The sequence below is a fragment of the Spea bombifrons genome, chromosome 3 (genome assembly GCF_027358695.1).
Source record: "Spea bombifrons isolate aSpeBom1 chromosome 3, aSpeBom1.2.pri, whole genome shotgun sequence".
NCBI lineage: Eukaryota > Metazoa > Chordata > Amphibia > Anura > Pelobatidae > Spea > Spea bombifrons.
The window spans coordinates 15470830-15490583 of record NC_071089.1 but is presented as its reverse complement, the minus strand read 5'-3'; the positions used below and the strand labels follow the sequence as shown (position 1 = coordinate 15490583).

Genomic DNA, 19754 nt, shown 5'->3' with positions numbered 1-19754 from the left:
TTTTATGTAAAATGTATGATCTTCTTCTTACCTGACCCTGAGTACAGTGAAGGAACCATCCTTCATTCCGAGCCCTAGCTGGGATCCATCCGAACTGAAAGCCACACTACGCACGGCCTCCTCCATATTACAACGGGCAATCAGCGCATGATCTGCAAGACTCCATAACCTATACCAAGAAAAAACATTCAGCAAGACTAAGCCTTCTGTACATCATGACATCATCGACAAACAAGTCACCATATTGAAAGAAATATTACATTATGTATCCTGTGCAAGATTTCAGCCTGAAAATCTCTACATCCACAGTAAGTATCCATATTTCTCAAAAACCTTCTCCTGTGTTCCTCAGCCAATTTCCTTGGAAATCCAAAATGTGGCTCCTCCATTGCGTTTGAACCCGTACTGATGGCCCCAACCTTCAGATTGTGTTTTACCCCATATTTGGATCATCCTTTATCACTATCTAGGATACTGGTCCTTGGGTTAGTGGCATAATATTGTACGGTTGTGCGCTTCTCCTAAATCCAGACTCCAGTCCCACCAGGTAAAACTCAGAGCATGTAATCTGATCTTGTATGGAGGCTTTCGTTTTACTCCCCCATTCCAATTATACTTCAGCCATGTTGTGTATGACATACAGTATATTATGAATTTCTATCACAGATATTCTTCCTACACAAACACAAGCTTGTACTTGTACATGGTAATGAACTGCCTCCATAATGTTCTAACTTTAGCACATATTCCATTTCAATAACACACCAAACTATTGTTTTGTGATTAAAGTAAAGTTATAAAAAACACCTGTTTCATAGAAACATAGTTAAACATTTCTAAAACTTCGATGAAAGCCAGGCTTTAGCTGGTGAAATAGCTCAGTTGGTAAATACCCTGCCTACAGTGCATATTCAAACCTTCAGGCAGACTCACACCCCAGCAGGAGGAACTCATATCGCTGGGTAATAACACATATTATTCAGCCAACGATTCGGTTAGTTCCTAGAGTGTGCGCTGAGAAGTGATTTGAGTCCCCACTGGGAGAAAGGTGCTATATAATACCAGGCATTATGTTTTACACTTTTCTATAGAAAAACAAGCTGAATGTGTCATTTTTGTGACTATTAACGCCTATTTACCCCTTTCATATTCAATCTCAGTTTCAGGACACAAGTCTGAAAGCTAAAGCCTGTGGGGTGTTGGATGCCGCCTCTCATCGTTACTTCATTTCATAAACTAGGTGTTATCTTTCATAAACTAGGTGTTATAAATATATGTATATATATATGTATAAAGTTATCTTCCATACCTGATGCCTTATGGGAAGTGATATTAATAAGAGAGATATTTAATGAACACAGCGTCATACGTAAGTTTACCTCACAGAGCGATCGTCACTGGCAGTAACGGCTAAAGGTTTTTTGGGGTGCACGGCAAGCGCCCACAGTTCTCCTTCACAGTGACCCTGCATTATTAGCATTGGCTTATCTCTTTCTCTAACCATCACTTCAAATATTTCACTATCCTGCGTTCCGGCTAATATTCGGTCCGCTTTCCAGCAGACACTCCTGATAGACAGACCTGCAAACAGAAAGAACAGAGATCACGCTTTCGTTATACTCATTAATGCATTTCCTTGGATGTTTATTAATACACTTTATGGAGTAAGGTCTATTCAATGGGAGGGAGTTTGATATTACTAGCTCCTAAAACGAAAATACATTTTTAAGGGGAAACCCCAGAAAACCTCAAAAAGGGCAGCGTTGGTCCTGCATAATGAATAGTTAATTTTGGGAGATTTCAAATCTCCTCAGCTATTTAGCTATGCAATATGCAGGGCTCCCTGTAGGAGAAGATAACTGGGTTTTGGCTTTCATAGTGCATGGTTCTATCAGGGAGTTAAATTATTTAATTACATTTGTGAATTGTACTGCAAACCCAGCAATAATGATCGCACCCCTATGATATTCAGTCCTCTTATAATCATGGTAGTATAAACCACATATTTACAAGAAATAATGTTTCTTTAATGACCAAGATCATGTTTATATGTTGAATTCTAGCAAAATATATCTCGCATTTCCTTCACAAATACTTGCTGACCTTTATAACCCTGATCACTTTCTCGAAGATCAATTTTGGTGATTGGTTTGAAGTCGTTGTCCCACAGACGGACGCAGCCGTCTCTTCCCCCTGTCGAGAAACCTTCTTCACAGGCGTACATGCTAAAGATCCCAGCCTGCATGATAAGGAAGCGAACATTGAAATCCATTACAATCCTGCGCACGGCAACGGATTACAACCGCGATTCTCGCTCTTTATTATTTCATACAACAACTAGACCTCACACTCTCACATTGAACATTCTAGACATGGAATAAAGCGGTCGCTACAATAAAACTCAAATCAAAAGCCAGCATTAGAGCCGACTACCGGTAAGAAAGCCACATGTCTGGAGATGTGTCATATGGTGCATATGGGGGGGATTTTCAGCTGTTATATACATTAAAGTACATATGATGTCTGGGATGCCCCTTTAAGGCCAGTTTCCATTAATAATAAATATGCCGATTACAGAGTTGAACACGTAACTAACTTCTTGGCAGAAGACTCTTAATGGTTCATGTGATGTTACCTTGAATTCAGGTCTAGTGGCCCTGAGCGGACTCCTGTCACAGCTGGACACAAGTATGTATATGAATGCACTCTACCAGATTAACACAGCATATGGATTGGTAGATCAATTTTGGAAAATTTTAATAGCCAATTTACCCTTTTACTGTTTAAAATAAAACTGATCCACATGCAAGTTGACCACGTTGGCCATTTTGGACCAAGACATTTCACACGCTGCGGACAGGCACATGTATAGCACATACAGTATGTAGTATATATAACTAGGTTACCGATTACCTTGTGGTCATCCTACATGCAAAATGAGTATTGTATTTTTAAGAGCAGTTGTCTCTGCTGTTTAGAGCACAGGGTGTCAGAACGCTCAGTAGCTATAATATCATAGGCATCCCCCAATGAATACTACCACTTTAAATTAAAGGTAAGAATTTTTTTTTACCGCAGTACACTTTAATGCTTTAACACATGCAAATGCCCATGAATCACATAGAAAACCGAGACAAAATAATTACAGTTGTGGGATAACGCATTCATTCTTCCGTTAATAAATCACACTAGAATGGGGAATGCCAAAGAATGCCAAAACTCTAAAAACAGTTAAATAAATAACTTAACACTATAAAAAGGCAGATGATTCTTCACATTTTGGCTCCAAATCTGGTAATTAATGAGTAACCGCTCCTAGGTCCATTACTTAGATCAGAAACAATAGTACTGCATATGACAATAACGGTACGGTGAAGACAGATACACCAAAACAATTTATTTCCTTATATCGTATACTTACACTGTGAGCTCCTTGGATGGTACGTATCAAATTCAGTCCTTCCCACACATAGATGTCGCCATTTAAAGCACCTGAGTATGTGACGTCCTCTCTCGCACATGCCAAGCACAGAATGGTTTGCAAGTCACCAGTTTTCCCAAATATTCCTCTTTTTGCCGTCAGTGCATTTCCACAAAGGGTCCAAAACTGCAATAAACATTTAGAGAGGTTCTAAACACATATGCTGCGTAAACTGTTGGCGCTATATAAATAATAGATAATAATAATAATAATAATATGTGCTAAACAGAGTGAAAATAATGGCACATTGTGCCATATAAAACCAAAAGGCATTACCACAGAGAGCACTGCTCTTAATTCACTGTCCTCAGATTTCATATTCAACACGCGGACCCTAATGAAGGTCTTACACGTGTTCTCACATACGCATGCCACGTTTTCCCACCAAAACAATAAAGCAGCACTTTCCCAGTATTCTCTGTCTGAGGATGCTTCACATGCTGGACATAGAGACACGTCTACTATTTTAAGCTTAAAACATGGTTCAATGTTTTATATAAAAAATAATGATTTAATCGTGGTATATCAGAGCTGGAAAGTTGCAGAGATATGAAGAGATTGAGTGCTGCTGCCAGCATGCTCCAACCTCTTTCCATACTGGGTTGGAAAGCAGTGGGACGGATCATGCTCCTTGTTCTTTGTGCTTAGTTCTACTGACTAAGTGGCCGAAGGTGTAGGAATACAATGACATATTCCAGCACACTCTTCTTGGTGGAATCAGCGAGGAAAAAAGAGGAGAGAGAGACCCCTGGCATCTCATGTATCCAAATGCTAGGCCACCAAAGGTGTGAGGACCCACTTGGAGGCCCAACGAAAATGGCAGCTTCAACGTTTCCTGGATTTCTGTCACGAATCAGCCAAGGACTCACCTTTATATGTTTGACTCCGCAGCTGACCAATCTGTTTGGCTGATATGGATCCCAGGAAATATCGAATATCTGACACGAAATGAAATTAAACTATAGATTAGAAAGGCAGTATATACCTCAATTATATTTAACGCACAGAATAAACCCACTACATACAGAGGCCTAATAATATCCATTAAAATATAAATGCAAAGACCCCCATCCTTCAGGCATCATTCTTACATGGTAATGGTCCTTTATATGCATGTAATCGCAATGTAAAAAAAAAACAAGAATGGCACCATGAAGTGGTATCTGTGAGAAACGGGTACTGTGTTTTACCCTGTCTGAATGACCCGTGGCTGTTGCAAGAACTTTGCCTTTCTGCCAATCCCAAATGCAAACGGTGTTTTTGGCATCCAATCCCACTGAAGCCAGGCGCTATAAAACAATGGAGAAAAGGCAGTAATTGGAAACAGTATTTAAATATATATGTACAGAGCAACAAAAAACACTAAAACTATTTAATATGTATGAAATGCGTCGGTTACCAGCACACACCATACAGCGGGACTACAAACCTGTCCTTCTGAATCGAACGCCAGGCCAGCGACTCCATGAGTGTGGACATCCTTCAGAATGGAAACGGTCTGCATTGTGTATGAATCCCATATGCAGATGTAAGGATCTTTCCCCACCTGCCCGGTGGCCACCAGGAGTCTATCCGGATGTAACGCGAGGCTGAAACGAGAAGGTGAATATCATATCAGCCCGGCTGAAGACTTTCACGGCTGTTACTCAGCATACATCCTACAAATATCCCGATTCTCAGCCCTTTAAAGTCTCCAGGTGATCAACAGGTTGACGATGTACGATTCACAGTTTAAAAGCTGTGGCAGAAATAATTTGCTGGTTTGGCTACCATAAAATATTGCTTCATAACACCGGGAGGTGTATAATGTTAAGGTTAATGTTAAGGGTTTTAGACCCTTCGTTTGGGGAAAGATCTTCATGCTTTTCAGATTTTCTTTGCTTTTTCTGAGCAAACTGTAGGATCCTCTCGTGAATTTTTGCATTCATCCCAATGCATATCTCCCAAATTCTATCACACATTATAAGATTGCTCAATTTGCCTTCAATTTACAATAGCAACTCCCTGCCTTCAACCAAGTCCCTCACTTCTTTTCTGGTCTCCTTTGATGTATGAGCGAAGGAAGAGACATTAGCGAGCGCCAATCATACATTTTGCTTGAAAAGATCATAGAAAGTAGTAAGAACTCTGATCTGTTTGTTTTTTTCGTACTGGAGAGGCAAGAAACACATCAATGTATTTGTCTGCTTTACAATGCAGACGGTTTGGAGACTCGAATCAGTCTGTGGTCGCTTTGATGCTTTTCTTGCTCTCATCATACTTAATACTCATCCCGGTTCTGCGTTCTATGCCTAACAGTCTTTCCTTTACGGCATCTATTGCTGCGTCTGGTTGATATTGGGCTCGTTATGATGAACATATTCAGGATATTGGCAGTGCAGGCAGTCTACAGACTAGAACAAAAGAAGATAATTATTCATTGATAAGAGCTGCACTGATTAGCACGGGGGATTCTCACGCCGACGGAGGACACGCGGGATCTGTGATTTCTGTCACCTGGTGGGATGTGTCAACCACAAGATGTGAAACAAACACCAAAAGATCTTTCGCTTCCCAAATAATAAATTTCTTTCTGCTTCCCTGCAAAAGTATTAGGTTATGAAAAGCTTTATCATATACTAATTATATATATATATATATATTTATAATGTACTGTATGTAATGCAAGAATGAACAATTCATATAATATACACCAATCACAACAGGAGATGCCAAGCGCATAGGGTCCTTTCAAATGGCCACAGGGGCATTTTTGTTTTAGATGTTAGAAGTGTGAATAGGGGTAGTTTTACCAAGGATATTTATTAGCGTCAGTGATGTAATGATAACTCCAAATAAAGATTTAAATAACTTGCTATTGAAATTCATTAGAAAAGAAAAAAAGTGAATGATGAAGACCCAATTTTTGAAAGTGTAGGTCTGTCTGTAATGTTGTATGATGTAACAAACAGATGCTTATCGAGATGTAGAGCGCTTTGATTTGTTCTTTATTTTGTAATGTTTATGGGAGGCTTTATACCTGCACCCCACAGCACCTCGCCATCAAACCAATTCCTTTTACTGCCACGGATCATCATGCTTTTGAGTTTTATTAGGTGTGTCCTCCTAAACAGGGACACTGGGGGGGGGGTGCACTTGTCGGTGAAGTTTGCCCTGTCTTTATAATAATCACATAAATATTACTTATTTAATTTATATACATATATGTATATAGCCATGTAATAGCTTTCTAAGCCGTGACTCTATAGGCGAGACGTCCTCTAGACAAACATGGAATTATTTTTATCGGCTCGTTGCCCGTGGCATCATTTGCCAATGAAGCAGAAATGAATTTGCTTGGATTACTTTCAGTGGGTAGCCAAAGTGCTTTCAGAGTTTCCTTTAGCTAAACCAGTAAATCACTGCTTAGGAAATCCCCCGACCTGTTATTACTCCTAACATAATTAAAATCTCAGTGAAGGAAGAGAAATGTATGGCTCTCTAATTAATTTGAGATATCATAAGTCTAACGCTTAATTTAGGATGTCATTGTCATACTTGCTTCAAAGATGAGGAATCTGGGACATTTCTGCTGTATACTGAAAATGTTAACTGTGTGAAGCTTGATGGCAAGGATGAATTATGTATTTAGAAGACAATAACGCTACTCTATAAGCATCTTCAATCAAAAGTACCGTTGCATTAGTGCTTTCAATAATTCCAGACTCATCAGAACGCCTTTTTAGAATTTTGATAATTGTATTTGTATATATGTTACACTGGCTATATTTCCTATGGTAAAGGTGCTGTTCCATCTACTCTGCACTTTTACAACAATATCCAGCATTATAACCTAGTTACTGATATGTAATCATTTATAATTTGTCTCCTATCGTACTGATAGATTGTTGCCATAGAAACTGAAAACTTTCTTTAAAGTTTCTGGTTTTTTTTTATTATTAAACATTTTAAAAAAGCAGCACAATACTTTTGAAGACATATTTTTTAATATTATATTTGCGATAAAAAATGGTGTGAATTTCCGTTTATGTCCCAACAAGTATGGGCTTACAGAAGGTTCCATGTTCATTTTTTGTTATATTATTTAATTATTTGTGTTCATTTATTCATAATCCCATGTGCTAATAAGTTCATTGACAGTTTGATAATAGCAGAAGTTCCCCCGGGAGAATTATGTATTCAGATGAATTACTTTGTCCATCTGTCCATTAGCGGATTCCCTTCATGGGCTGGCAGACATTATATTTTGTGGGCGCACAGGGTGAGGAAACCAGTCATTAAATATAAGAAAACACCTGCATGAATGTGGAGGGCCGTAAATAAGGCTCTTGAGGTATGTGGCAGGGTTGGAGGTCCCATCTAACGACGACACCACATCTGCTTCTCAAAATGGAAAAAACAGAAGGGAGCGCAATAGTATTACAGGCCGGCCAGCGTGCCCTTTACCCTGTGGCACCTGCGGCAGCTGCACCTCTTGCCCCATGCAAGTTAAATCCCTAACACTATTTGCTGAAGTAGGAGTTTACAGGAGAACTAAACGTTTCACCCCACGAGCTCTACCATGCATTGTGGAGCCCAAGTCTGGTAGAAGAGGTTCTGCACCGGACCAATACATACATAAACTGTGCATCATGAATGCCAACTCTGCCCATTTTGCAGGGGAAGCTCACTGGAAGGGTACCTCACAGGCAAACAATTCTTAAAGAAGAACACTACAAAATATCGTCCAAGGATTCATTAATTCTGGTCTCCTTTTTGTGATGATTTCCCTACATGAGACCTGAAAGACTTCCTGCAAATCCAGCTCTGGACAGTAAGCAATTGTTATCCAGACGACCAGACAAAGTCAAGTAAAGGCAAGGTGGGCTGAGAACAAACCAAAAGCTAAACCACAAACCTCAGGAGAGAACCGCAAAACAATCTGCAATTTGGCAGAGACTGAGGTAGGTGTACATAGGCCAGAGAGGTTCTGACAGTCATTTAACTCCATAGCTGATGGTAAGAGGGAACACATTAGGCTGAGTATTGCCACACTGCCGTTGTAGCATCTCAGCTGAAAGCCTCCTATTGCCAGTCTGATACGGTGCAATGTGACAGCAGTATTGGCCATTGGACTGGGGGGACCTAAAACAAAATGAGATTGCCAGTGACAGAGTAAGCTGTAGGTGCTGTCACCAAAACGGGGATATGACTGCATTGGTAGCGCCAATAAATGGGCTTTAACTCATTCTACAGCACTGCGGAATATGATGGCGCTGTATAAAACAATAAGTAATAATAATAACTGCTTTGTCGACCACCTCAACGTGGCACTGCTGGTCACAGAACAAAAATCCTCTGAGAATGACTGGTCTAGACGCCTGTTCGAATCCTATACATTACCGTTAATGAACAGGTACGACACTTTTTACACCCAAACCCACCATGTTCTATTTGGTACCTTAATGATTAACGGGTAATATTATCTTCCATACATTTCCCAATGTCTACCCTCTCATTACCTTCACTCCCTGTTAAACTAAATTTAAAAACCATTTCTTTTTTGCCTGCTGTCTCAACGACAGCATAAATTTCCTTTTGAATTGACGGTCGCGATTGATTTAAGTAATGGGCGCCCATGAATTCAGCTGCTGAAGAATTAACAAAATTGGTTGCCGAATTCCAAACTCCATTACATTATTAGCTGTCAAATCAAGGTACTTTAACAAATGAAACTTGAAAATTGGTTTCTATTCTGCCATTCTTTCCTAAAAAAATACAAACAGCAAAAAAAAAAAATAACTATAAAGCGGGGAGTAATAAAAAGTATTGTTGCCACTGAAAACACGAGGAAGTGAATATATATTTTAGGGTTAGTATTTAACACAAAACAGCGAAGGCAAATTTAACCTGACACACAAAGTCCATCTGCCCCGATCAATTTAGGGCCTTATTCTGGATTATTGGGAGCCTTCATACTGTCTACCGGTTCTAAATATATGAACACTGTTCAATTAAATCACTGGCGCTGCCTCTATTTCCAGAAACATGTTGCATCCCGGCATTTTCCCTGCCGCTCTCAAAAACAATATATTGCCTCTCCTTCTGAATTATTCATCTTCACCATGAGTCTTTCCACTGGAAAATGTCACAAATCAAATAATCAACATCTGTGGTAATTAGTTTCCATTATCTGCCTCACTAACAGACGAGGCGCGTTGCATGATATATAAAGTGCTTAGGCCTCAAGCATAAAACACACAATAATCTCGATTCCACTGACACGTGAGTCATTGCTAGGTGGGGGAGTATTGGGGTATCTTTAAAGCCAGTATTAAATGATTCTATATAAAGTATAAGTTGTTAAAGTTAATATTTTCGAGGAAGACAAGGTCTGGAATATTAGCACTGGTCAGAAGGCGTAGACGCCATACCATAGGTCTTTCTTTTTCCAGAAAGTGAAGCGGATTATACGATCAAGGAGTAAGAGTTTCACATGGCTTCTAAACACCAACAATGTCAAACAATGTGACAAGTCCTCTATCCTGACGCCATGTTGCATTTATGTACATACATGTACAATACATAATAGAAGCAACGGGGACAAAAATAGCATTGTCACAATAACATTATGAGGTCTTCCGGAAAAATCAAGATGGCCGCTCCATGCACTTAGATTGCATAAAACGTAGCTTTAGCCTAACCGTAACTTTTTGCACTGGTGAAGGAATTGTATAAAGGGGCCCTTCATCCACCATATGCACTTTCACGCCACCAGTCAGCTTCAATGTTGGCTCCGTGAACGCTCAGGGCAGCGGGCTAAAGAGAGATCAATGATTTCATTTGGAGCGCTTTCCTGCCTCCAAACAACACACAAAGTACTTGTGGCATTAGAGTTTGGCAAAGCTTTATAATAATCAGATTCTTTTGCAGGCCCCTTGGAGCCCAGCACCCCTCACAATATCAAATTATCTAATTATGCACCCAAAAACTTTTGGGGGCCCTCTTGGAGCCCAGGTTCCCTTACCAGCATAAAATTATACAATTATGCAAGGGCCCATCTTGGAGCCCAGGGCCACTTCCAGTACTTGGGATGTATGAGCCTATGTTATGCCCTTGAGACTATGCTCTCCAGAGGTTACACTATTTCAGAAATGTTCTACATTAAAACTGTACCCAAGATTAAATGATACATTGTACCCGTTATGATTCAAGGTCCTGGAAGTTCAACAAAGTAAACGACATATGTTGTTCCGCCTGTGTACCTTTGCCTTTGTACCTCTTCAACATCACAAGCATCATTCCTAGTTCCTAAATCTTTCACCAAGTACAAATTTGCCTTGTTCGTATTTATTTAGGGCAGAATTAATTACCATGTGACACAAAAAAAAACACACTGATGGGTTGTTGCCATATAAACTAAAAATGCTTCTTAAAGTGTCCATGTTGTTTTTATGTGACTAAACATTCAGAGGAATAATAAAATAATGACAGTTTATTGGTACTTGTTATTTCCCCACAAGTCTTTTATCATAAAAATAGCATGATGAGCAGGAAGATAGCGGACACACCGGTTTATTTTCTTAACATGCTGAAATGGCTCAATAAACATACTGTCCTGGTGGAACAACAACTTTAAAGGGGAAATCCCACTTGAAAAAATGATGCTGTAGGGTCATCTGTAGCTCATTGTTTTGACAGTCGTGTAATCACACGTGTTTTAATATTCAGCGGGCTCGCATACAAACGTTTCTATCTTTATTCCTGGAATTAAAAAAATACCATTCCTTTTCCTTGGCTTTAATCTCCCAAAAGAAGCTTTAAAGTAATGAAGGTCTTTGTGTAATGGACACAGCAAGGACTTCTACCATAAAGCAATCGGCACAGTTGTTGGAGACTAGGGGATAGCTCCCTAATAGCACAAGATTACTTACAACGACAAGCCTCCAGGTCAGAGCCGTAAGAAACAAAACCTGTCCTTAGTGTTCCACCAATTCAACTTATACAGACAGTACAAGGAAAAAGGGGACTTCTCGTTTAATGTACCGTTACTCCAGCTAATACTGGATTAAAATATCTCATTCCCAAACCAACCGAAATATAATCAAATCCACTGATCCATCTGTGAACCGAATAAACATTTTGAGACTAGAGTTGTGCAGGCATCGTTCTTACAGCTTCTTAATGCCTTTACAAAGGCAAGGTTTACGATCTACTATCACATACGCATTTAATACGCATTGGTTTGTCCGTCTCTCCGGCATCCATAAAATGTATAACACAACCTGGTGGATTTAAAGGTAGGTAGCATTTTAGACAAAAGTAAGCCTGAAATATCACGTAAAAAAGATCTAGAAAAATATTGTGAAAAAGGCACAACACTGAATTACTAATTTTATAAGGATTTTGGTTTTCTGCCACCAACCTCAAAACGGGAAGTATTAAAGTGAAAGGGGGTCCCAATATTTTATTCTCCATTAATGATGGTAGAAATGGGATCCTACTGGCAGTGGATGACAATGACATGCTCACCCTCTGCCAATTGGAGCCTACAGTCAATAAAAGCCTGGGGATAAAAAGAGCCCATAATAAACATCAAACCCCAAAGAGCCCACAACCAACATAAACCCACAACCAACAAACATACACATAAGCAACATAAACCCACAACCAACCAACATAAACCCACAACCAACAAACATAAACCCACAACCAACAAACATAAACCCACAACCAACATAAATCCACAACCAACAAACATAAACCCACAACCAACAAACATAAACCCACAACCAACAAACATACACACAAGCAACATAAACTCACAACCAACCAACATAAACCCACAACCAACAAACATAAACCCACAACCAACAAACATAAACCCACAACCAACAAACATAAACCCACAACCAACATAAATCCACAACCAACAAACATAAACCCACAACCAACAAACATAAACCCACAACCAACAAACATAGACCCACAACCAACAAACATAGACCCACAACCAGCATAAACCCACAACCAAAAACATAGACCCACAACCAACATAAACCCACAACCAACTAAAATAAACCCACAACCAACACAGACCCACAACCAACAAACATAAACAACCAACCAACATAAACCCACAACCAACAAACATAAACCCACAACCAACAAACATAAACCCACAACCAACAAACATACACACAAGCAACATAAACTCACAACCAACCAACATAAACCCACAACCAACAAACATAAACCCACAACCAACAAACATAGACCCACAACCAACAAACATAGACCCACAACCAACAAACCAACATAAACCCACAACCAACAAACATAAACCCACAACCAACATAAACCCACAACCAACTAAAATAAACCCACAACCAACACAGACCCACAACCAACAAACATAAACACACAACCAACATAAACCCACAGACAATAGGAGCCAGCAACCAATATAAATCTATAGCCAATAAGAGACCACAACCAATATCAGCCCTCAATCAATAGTTGGCCATAACCAACATAAACTTGCAGTCAACATAAACCCACAACCACTATAACCCCACAGCTAACAGAGCCCAGACGCACTGTATCGCTGCCACGGTTAGGAGACCCCTGTTCTAGAGGGACACACAAATAGAAAGTGTTTTGTATGTTTCCAATTATTGATGAGAAGTGATAAACACGAGTTAAGTTAATCGTTTCAATCCATAAATCACATTGTTGGTTAACAAAAAGCCTTCCAAGATTTATACATAATTCAGTAGCTGCCTTGTGTGTTATGTGTTTTCACTAGCCATGTGCGAAACCGTGCCACGGGAAACAAACAGGTAATCTCAGACTAAAGGTCAGTCGTCACGGCTGGAGTGTTCCCAGTGGGTCCCGCGTGAATTGCCAGTTTTGGCCCATGCTGGGTCTCTAGACCACACAGCGCTGAGCTGCCACCATGAAGCTTCATTATCACACCAATTACCTACAAATCCCTGATGGGTTCTAATAAATACTTAAAGGGCATGCCGTCTATTTAATAGAAGAGAACCTGGACTCTTCCGGCACCGTCACGGGGGGAAAAGTACATATCTAGTTTATTTTCAACAAGATATTTTAAAATATATATAGTTCATTATAAATGTAGATTATATCATATATATATATATATATATATATATATTTTTTTTTTTTTTTTTCTTTTCTGTGGGTTTTCCTTTACATAGAAGTCAATGAGAAAATGAAAGATTTGCAATGCATCTATCTATCTATCTATCTATCTATCTATCTATATATACACATATAGGCTGAGCTCCATTAATTTATTAATTACTCATTCTTAATGTCTTTTATTGCCTGATATCCTGTAGGTAGCCAGAATCCTTTCTGTGCTCCATCTATGCAGTAATGCTAGTGAATTCAAGATAAATGTTTTTTTGTGAGTCATTGTGTCACCGGCCCACTCAGATGTGTTTGTGGTCATAGTTTGATTTGGCCATCCTTTTGATATTTTTTCTTGATTTTCTACAAATAGTTTGCCCGGCAGGTTCACGGTGCAAATTACTGCCATTAACGGTGAATTCATAGACTGGTGACAAACAGAGATTACTATTATTTGGCAAAGAACGTTAAGGAAACACCTGCCTCAGCATTTAATTGATCATGTTTGTTCACTATAAATAGATGTTATCGACAAGAAAAAGCCTGTATCATGCTGCGAATGACATCAAAGCAGGAACCTGCAAGCTTTAACATATATATATATATATATATATATATACATGCATACACTCACTGGCCACATTATCAGCTATACCTATACTAAGGGGCTCAAAGTGTGCCAAGAAAATGTCCCCCACACCATTACACCTCCACCAGCCTAAACCGTTGATATAAGTCAAGATGGATCCATGCTTTCATGTTGTTAACGCTAAATTCTGACCCTGCCATCTGAATGTCGCAGCTGGAATCGAGACTCATCAGACCAGGCAATGTTCTTCCAGTCTTATTTTCTTCCATTGTCCAATTTTGTTTCCTGTTCTCAGCTGACAGGAGTGGCGCCCGGAGGGGTCTTCTGCTGCTGTTTCAAGGTTTGGTGTGTTGTGTGTTCAGAGATGGTATTCTGCATACCTTGGTTGTAACGAGTGGTTGTTTGAGTTACTGTTGCCCTTCTGTCATCTCGAATCAGTCTGCTCATTCTCCTCTGACCTCTCACATCAACAAGGTATTTTCATCCACACAGCCGCCGCTCACTGGATATTTTCTCTTTTTCAGACCATTCTCTGTAAACCCTAGAGATGGTTGTGCGTAAAAATCCCAGTAGATCAGCAGTTTCTGAAATACTCAGACCAGTCCGTCTGGCACCAACATCCATGCCACGTTCAAAGTCACTTAAATCCCCTTTTTTCCCCATTCTGATGCTCGGTTTTAAGTTCAGCAAGTTGTCTTGACCACGCCTTTGTTTCCCACCCACTATTCTGTTACAGGCTTCGGAGTACACTGTTGTATCCACTGTGGAATTACAATTAATATTACCCATGCCAGTCTTGTTCTTTTTGGATAAATAAAAAGGGTTTTTCTCAGAGCGCCTGGGATGGAGCGGTATCAGCTTTTTAGCAGGGTGACCCTGAACTAATTTACCATCTTAGTATTATCTTCCCACCGGTAGTGGTAGCCGTACCTGGGAGCCCCCTTGCAGGATGCAGGTAGGAGGTCCCATTAACGTCGGTGGAGGTCCACGCTGAAGTCAGTTAGAGGTTCTGCCGACATCAGGGGACACGTGCCGTTTTTAATGTGGAAGTGGGCGGGGCTTGGGGCGTGCCGCATCCCGGAGCTTCTCCTTAGTGGCCCAGAGACCCAGAGAAGCAGCCCTTCCCCGGAGTCTCCAGACGGGAGCCCAGTGTATTCTGCATTGTAATGTGAAGCATAGCAGCGATCACAAAGGCTTGGAGACTATCACAGCCGCTCTTATGTGAAACAAATGAGAAGGTCGGGTTATCTTAACAGCAGCTAATAAACTGAGAACCACGTTCAGTCATCACTATACTGGGGTGTGGACTGCAACATCACAAAACCTGGTGTCAACTCTATATTTCCAGCTACCGCTTGATTTTAAAATCAATCCATAGTAATTGTGTCTTTGTGCAGTTAATTAAACCAATAATTTATGAATTAGAATTCGAGTGGACGAAGCACGCATGTGGCTCATGAATGAAACACTCTTTGGATATCTGAAAATGATTTGAACTCAGACACCAAAACATTGAGGACTAACACGATATATACATATATATATAATATATGCTTAATATCTAGTCATACCTACTGAATATATCCACTCTGTATCCATTCATACCTACTAAATATATCCACTCAGTATTCACCTATACCCACAGAAGACATCTTCTCAGTATCCACTCCAGAACATAACCCTCAGTGTCCACTCATATCTGTGAATTATATGCAATCAGTATCTACTCATACCCACTGAATACATCCACTAAAAAAATCCACTTAAACCCATTGAATATGTCCAGCGAGTCTGCGCTCATACCTGTCCACTCATACTTACTGAATATATCCACTCAGTCTCCAGGCGTATCTACTGAACACCCATACATACTAAATCCCCGTGTACCAAGCCAACAAAACACAAAAGGCAAAGTTACTCAACAGTTTTCACCAAACCACTCATATTCTGTTATGGAGATTATCAGCAGGAACGTGGAGCGCTGCAGAGTGACGGGAAACCCAAACGCAACACCTTTTCCCCCATTATTAACCAGCATTTCTGCACGAAACCCAAGTGGGCAGCAGTGCGCACCATCAGGTAGCCTACATGGCTAGTAAGGGAAATCCCAATAAACGAAGGTTACCCTCAAAAAGTGGCATTGAGTGGCATTTATCCTGTAGCCACAGTCACTTCATTTACTGCAGGCTGGCTGTGACTTCCAGATTTCCCTCTGGAGCCAACAAGTATACAATATATACAGTATATATATAAATATATATATATAGTAATACACATTTCCCTATACAACATATACAGTAAATATATTAATACAGATTTCCCTATACAATATATACATATATATATATATCCTCAAGATTGTAAGCTTGCGAGCCGGGCTCTCTCCACCTAATGTATCGGTTTGTTTTAGCCTGTCAATTCTCGTCTTGTCATACCCCATCAATACCCTATATATAATATTTGTATTGTATAAAGCGCTGCGTAAATTGTTGGCGCTATATAAATAAAAGATAATAATAATAATGCACATATGTTTACACTTTACATGTTACCACTGCAAAGCTCTTTATTATTGCAAATAATATAATATATACACTGACATAACTGTACTTCACTATAATAGATACACACCAGTGTACGTATGTGTGTGTGTGTGTGTATATATATATATATATATATACACACACACACACACAGAGATACTCATATCGTTGTCTATCCCCATACTATATATATGTGTTATACTGTGTATATATATATATATATATATACTGTATATATGGGTGTGTGTGTAAAATCAGTGCCTATTGCTTTTAGAAGTGTTCTATATGATGTTTACAAGTTCCATGTTGGTTTCCAAAAGACATATTATTATTTATTGCTGTCTATAGCGCCATCATACTCCGTGGCGCTGGCTGGTGTAGAGTGTTTGCGGAAGGTTCTGATTCCGGTCCCCGGTCACTCCGGCAGGTGCTCCTTACCTGATGATATCATCGCTGTGGCCTAGGAAGAATTTCTGGCTGTGCTCCCGGGTGTTGTAGACCACTCCGACCCCGGCCACGAAGTACACCACCTCCTTGCCGGCTGTGTAGTACAGGTTGTTGCGGCACTGGTGGCCCCGGTACCCGTACACCCACTCCAAGCGGAGCTGGCACCCAGGAGCTGTCCTGTCCGCCATCATTACAAGGACACTATGGGCAAAAATACGAAGGGAGTAAGGAGGATGCGGCAGGGAGGGTGGCACAAGGTCTTCTCCTGGCAGGGCGTCCTCCCCCGGGCGCCGCTGGCAGCTCCTCCTCCACAAGGGAAAGCCTGTCAGGACTTGATTTGCTTATTTAACGGACAAGTGATGAGAGCCCCCGCAGAGCTGCTGTCTACTGCCACCATAATCCCCTGTCCGGGCGGCCGGCACACATCCCCGGCAGGCACGGAGATGATGGGGACGCGTCCATGAATCTCTCCTCTCCCGATGGAAGCGGGGCGGGGGCGCTGCTGGGGACGGAGGGCTCTTTGCGGCGCTGCATGCAGGTGATCGCGGGGATCTCTTTGGATTACAGGCTGCGCGCAGTCACTTTCCGCTCCCCCTCTCCAACACCCGGCGATCAGCCTCGGAATGCGGGGAGCGAGCTTTATACGTGCGGCCCGCAGCGCAGAATGCGCGGAGCCAGATGTCCTCGCAATGATGTAAGGTCCGCACCGGCTCCGTGATCATTAAAGGGAGACGCAGAGTGACAACCCCCACACACACTCCGAGGGCTAGCAGATGAAAATGGCTATGGATCACGTGTATTTACATAGATTTCAGCTAAATTGCTAAATGGCCACCGTGGGCAAACGGAGGGTAAAGTAACGAGTCCGATCTCAGACAACACCAATACTAATCACTGGCGGAGGAGGCTGCGGCTCTGTCAGGCACAGCGCGGCCAATAATCCCCGTACGAGCCACTGGAGGTGAAATAATACGCTACATGCAATCACTTCCAGCAAGCATAGCATAACGGCGCCTTACGCGCATTAGGCAAACACAGAGCGGTTGCGTAACTAAGCTTGAAGAATAAGGGCGTGCGTAGTTGCTAGGGGAGAAGAGAGTATTGCATAGAAACGGCGACGCCAAGCGGGCGGTCACCAGCTGCTCCTACACAGCTCTGACTGTCTGCGAGTAGCGGATCCTTCGCAAAGGCTCCTGGGAAGTACAGTCCCAACAGGGGGGATTCTGCACTAAGCTGGGTGCGGCGAAGCGCGAAAGGACTACAAATCCCGTAACGCCCCGCGTGCGCTGTGCTCTTCGGCGTTTGTTTGTTCTGTTTCTGAAGGAGCTGGGCAAACAAATCAGAGTTCGCTCTGTTGTTCGTTGTTGGGCAACGAGAGATAATAGAAGTTTGTCTGGGGCTTTTGTTGCAGGGATCAGCCCCAACTGCCTGAATTGTGTTTGTGGAAACCAACAAATAACGTCTGCAAATAAAGCAAATTTATTAGCCTGACTCTGCTAATGAAATTACACTTCTGTCTTTCTCTGAGTTCCAGAGATAGCAAGTGAGGCAAAATTGGAACATAACGGACTCTCCAACTGGGTTCTTATGGCTAGTGATAGCCCAATGGAAGCAACTATTAAGCTTAACTATTTTTACCACAACAGGTTGCATGGCCTAATACCTCCTAAGCGGGAAGTATAAGAGACAGGCCCCAGAACCTTCTAAATGAGCTGACCCTGAGACTCTTGAAATATTAAGAGCCCAATTTGAAAATTCTATGTAATGACTTGCCGAATGTTTTACCTGAATGACTGCCACCCCATTTTAGGGGCAGAAATGGGACAGGCAGGCTGTTAAGTGGCAGAGGTGGCACAGGCAGGCTATTTAAGAGGCGGTGGTGGCACATACAGGATGGTTAGGGGGTAGAAGTAGCACAGACATGCTGTTTGGGAATAAAGATGGCACAGACAAGCTGGGGGCACTGGTAACTTGCTTGGGGGCAAAGGTGGCACAGACAAGCTCTTTGATTGCAAAGATGGCACAGACAAGCTGTTTGGGTGAAAAGGTAGCACTGTGAACATGTTGCTTGTGAGGGCAATTTTCGCACACCAGGGCCCTGTGGTTACTAATTACTGGTGTGGCGTCTGGGCACATGAGTTCACCTGCGCAATAATACAAATGGGATTTTTTTATCAATTCCAATCTGGAGTGGCAGATCAGGTAAGTGGTGCAGTCCAGCCCTGGCCCTGTTTGTCAATTGAAACCAAAGGCAAAGGCTATTTTTATTCCCACTACATAAATCTGTGCAGGACTCAGGAACAAGGCAACACGGAGTAACGCCCAGAGACTTGCATGGGCAAGGGCTACGAGATAACTGAGGGTATAGACATATATATAAGGAGAAGGAAGGAATGAAAGCTTGCCGTGTGTCCCCTTTAACAATATCACACAATATCATAAATAATAGACAGCATTAGAACAGCCTTTTTCTTGCAAAGTCTGAAACACACTTTAGTGTAACTTTTATTTATATTTTAATAAATATTAATATAAGAACATTTTTGTATATTTT

General features: G+C 41.2%; 1 protein-coding gene across 2 annotated transcripts in view; it reads right to left on the bottom strand.

The window, feature by feature from the left end:
• The window catches only part of EML6 (EMAP like 6), a 55891-nt gene extending 38210 nt beyond the window's left edge, over positions 1–17681 (bottom strand). For both annotated transcript variants that reach the window (XM_053460218.1, XM_053460217.1), the window contains exons 1-8: positions 17192–17681; positions 4911–5070; positions 4672–4770; positions 4351–4419; positions 3422–3607; positions 2104–2239; positions 1380–1581; positions 32–169 (exon numbers count right to left, since the gene is read on the bottom strand). In XM_053460218.1, the coding sequence (XP_053316193.1) occupies positions 32–169; positions 1380–1581; positions 2104–2239; positions 3422–3607; positions 4351–4419; positions 4672–4770; positions 4911–5070; positions 17192–17391 (1190 nt within the window). In that variant the 5' untranslated portion in view covers positions 17392–17681. The remainder of the gene's footprint in view (positions 1–31; positions 170–1379; positions 1582–2103; positions 2240–3421; positions 3608–4350; positions 4420–4671; positions 4771–4910; positions 5071–17191) is intronic.
• Between the last annotated feature and the right edge of the window lie 2073 nt (positions 17682–19754).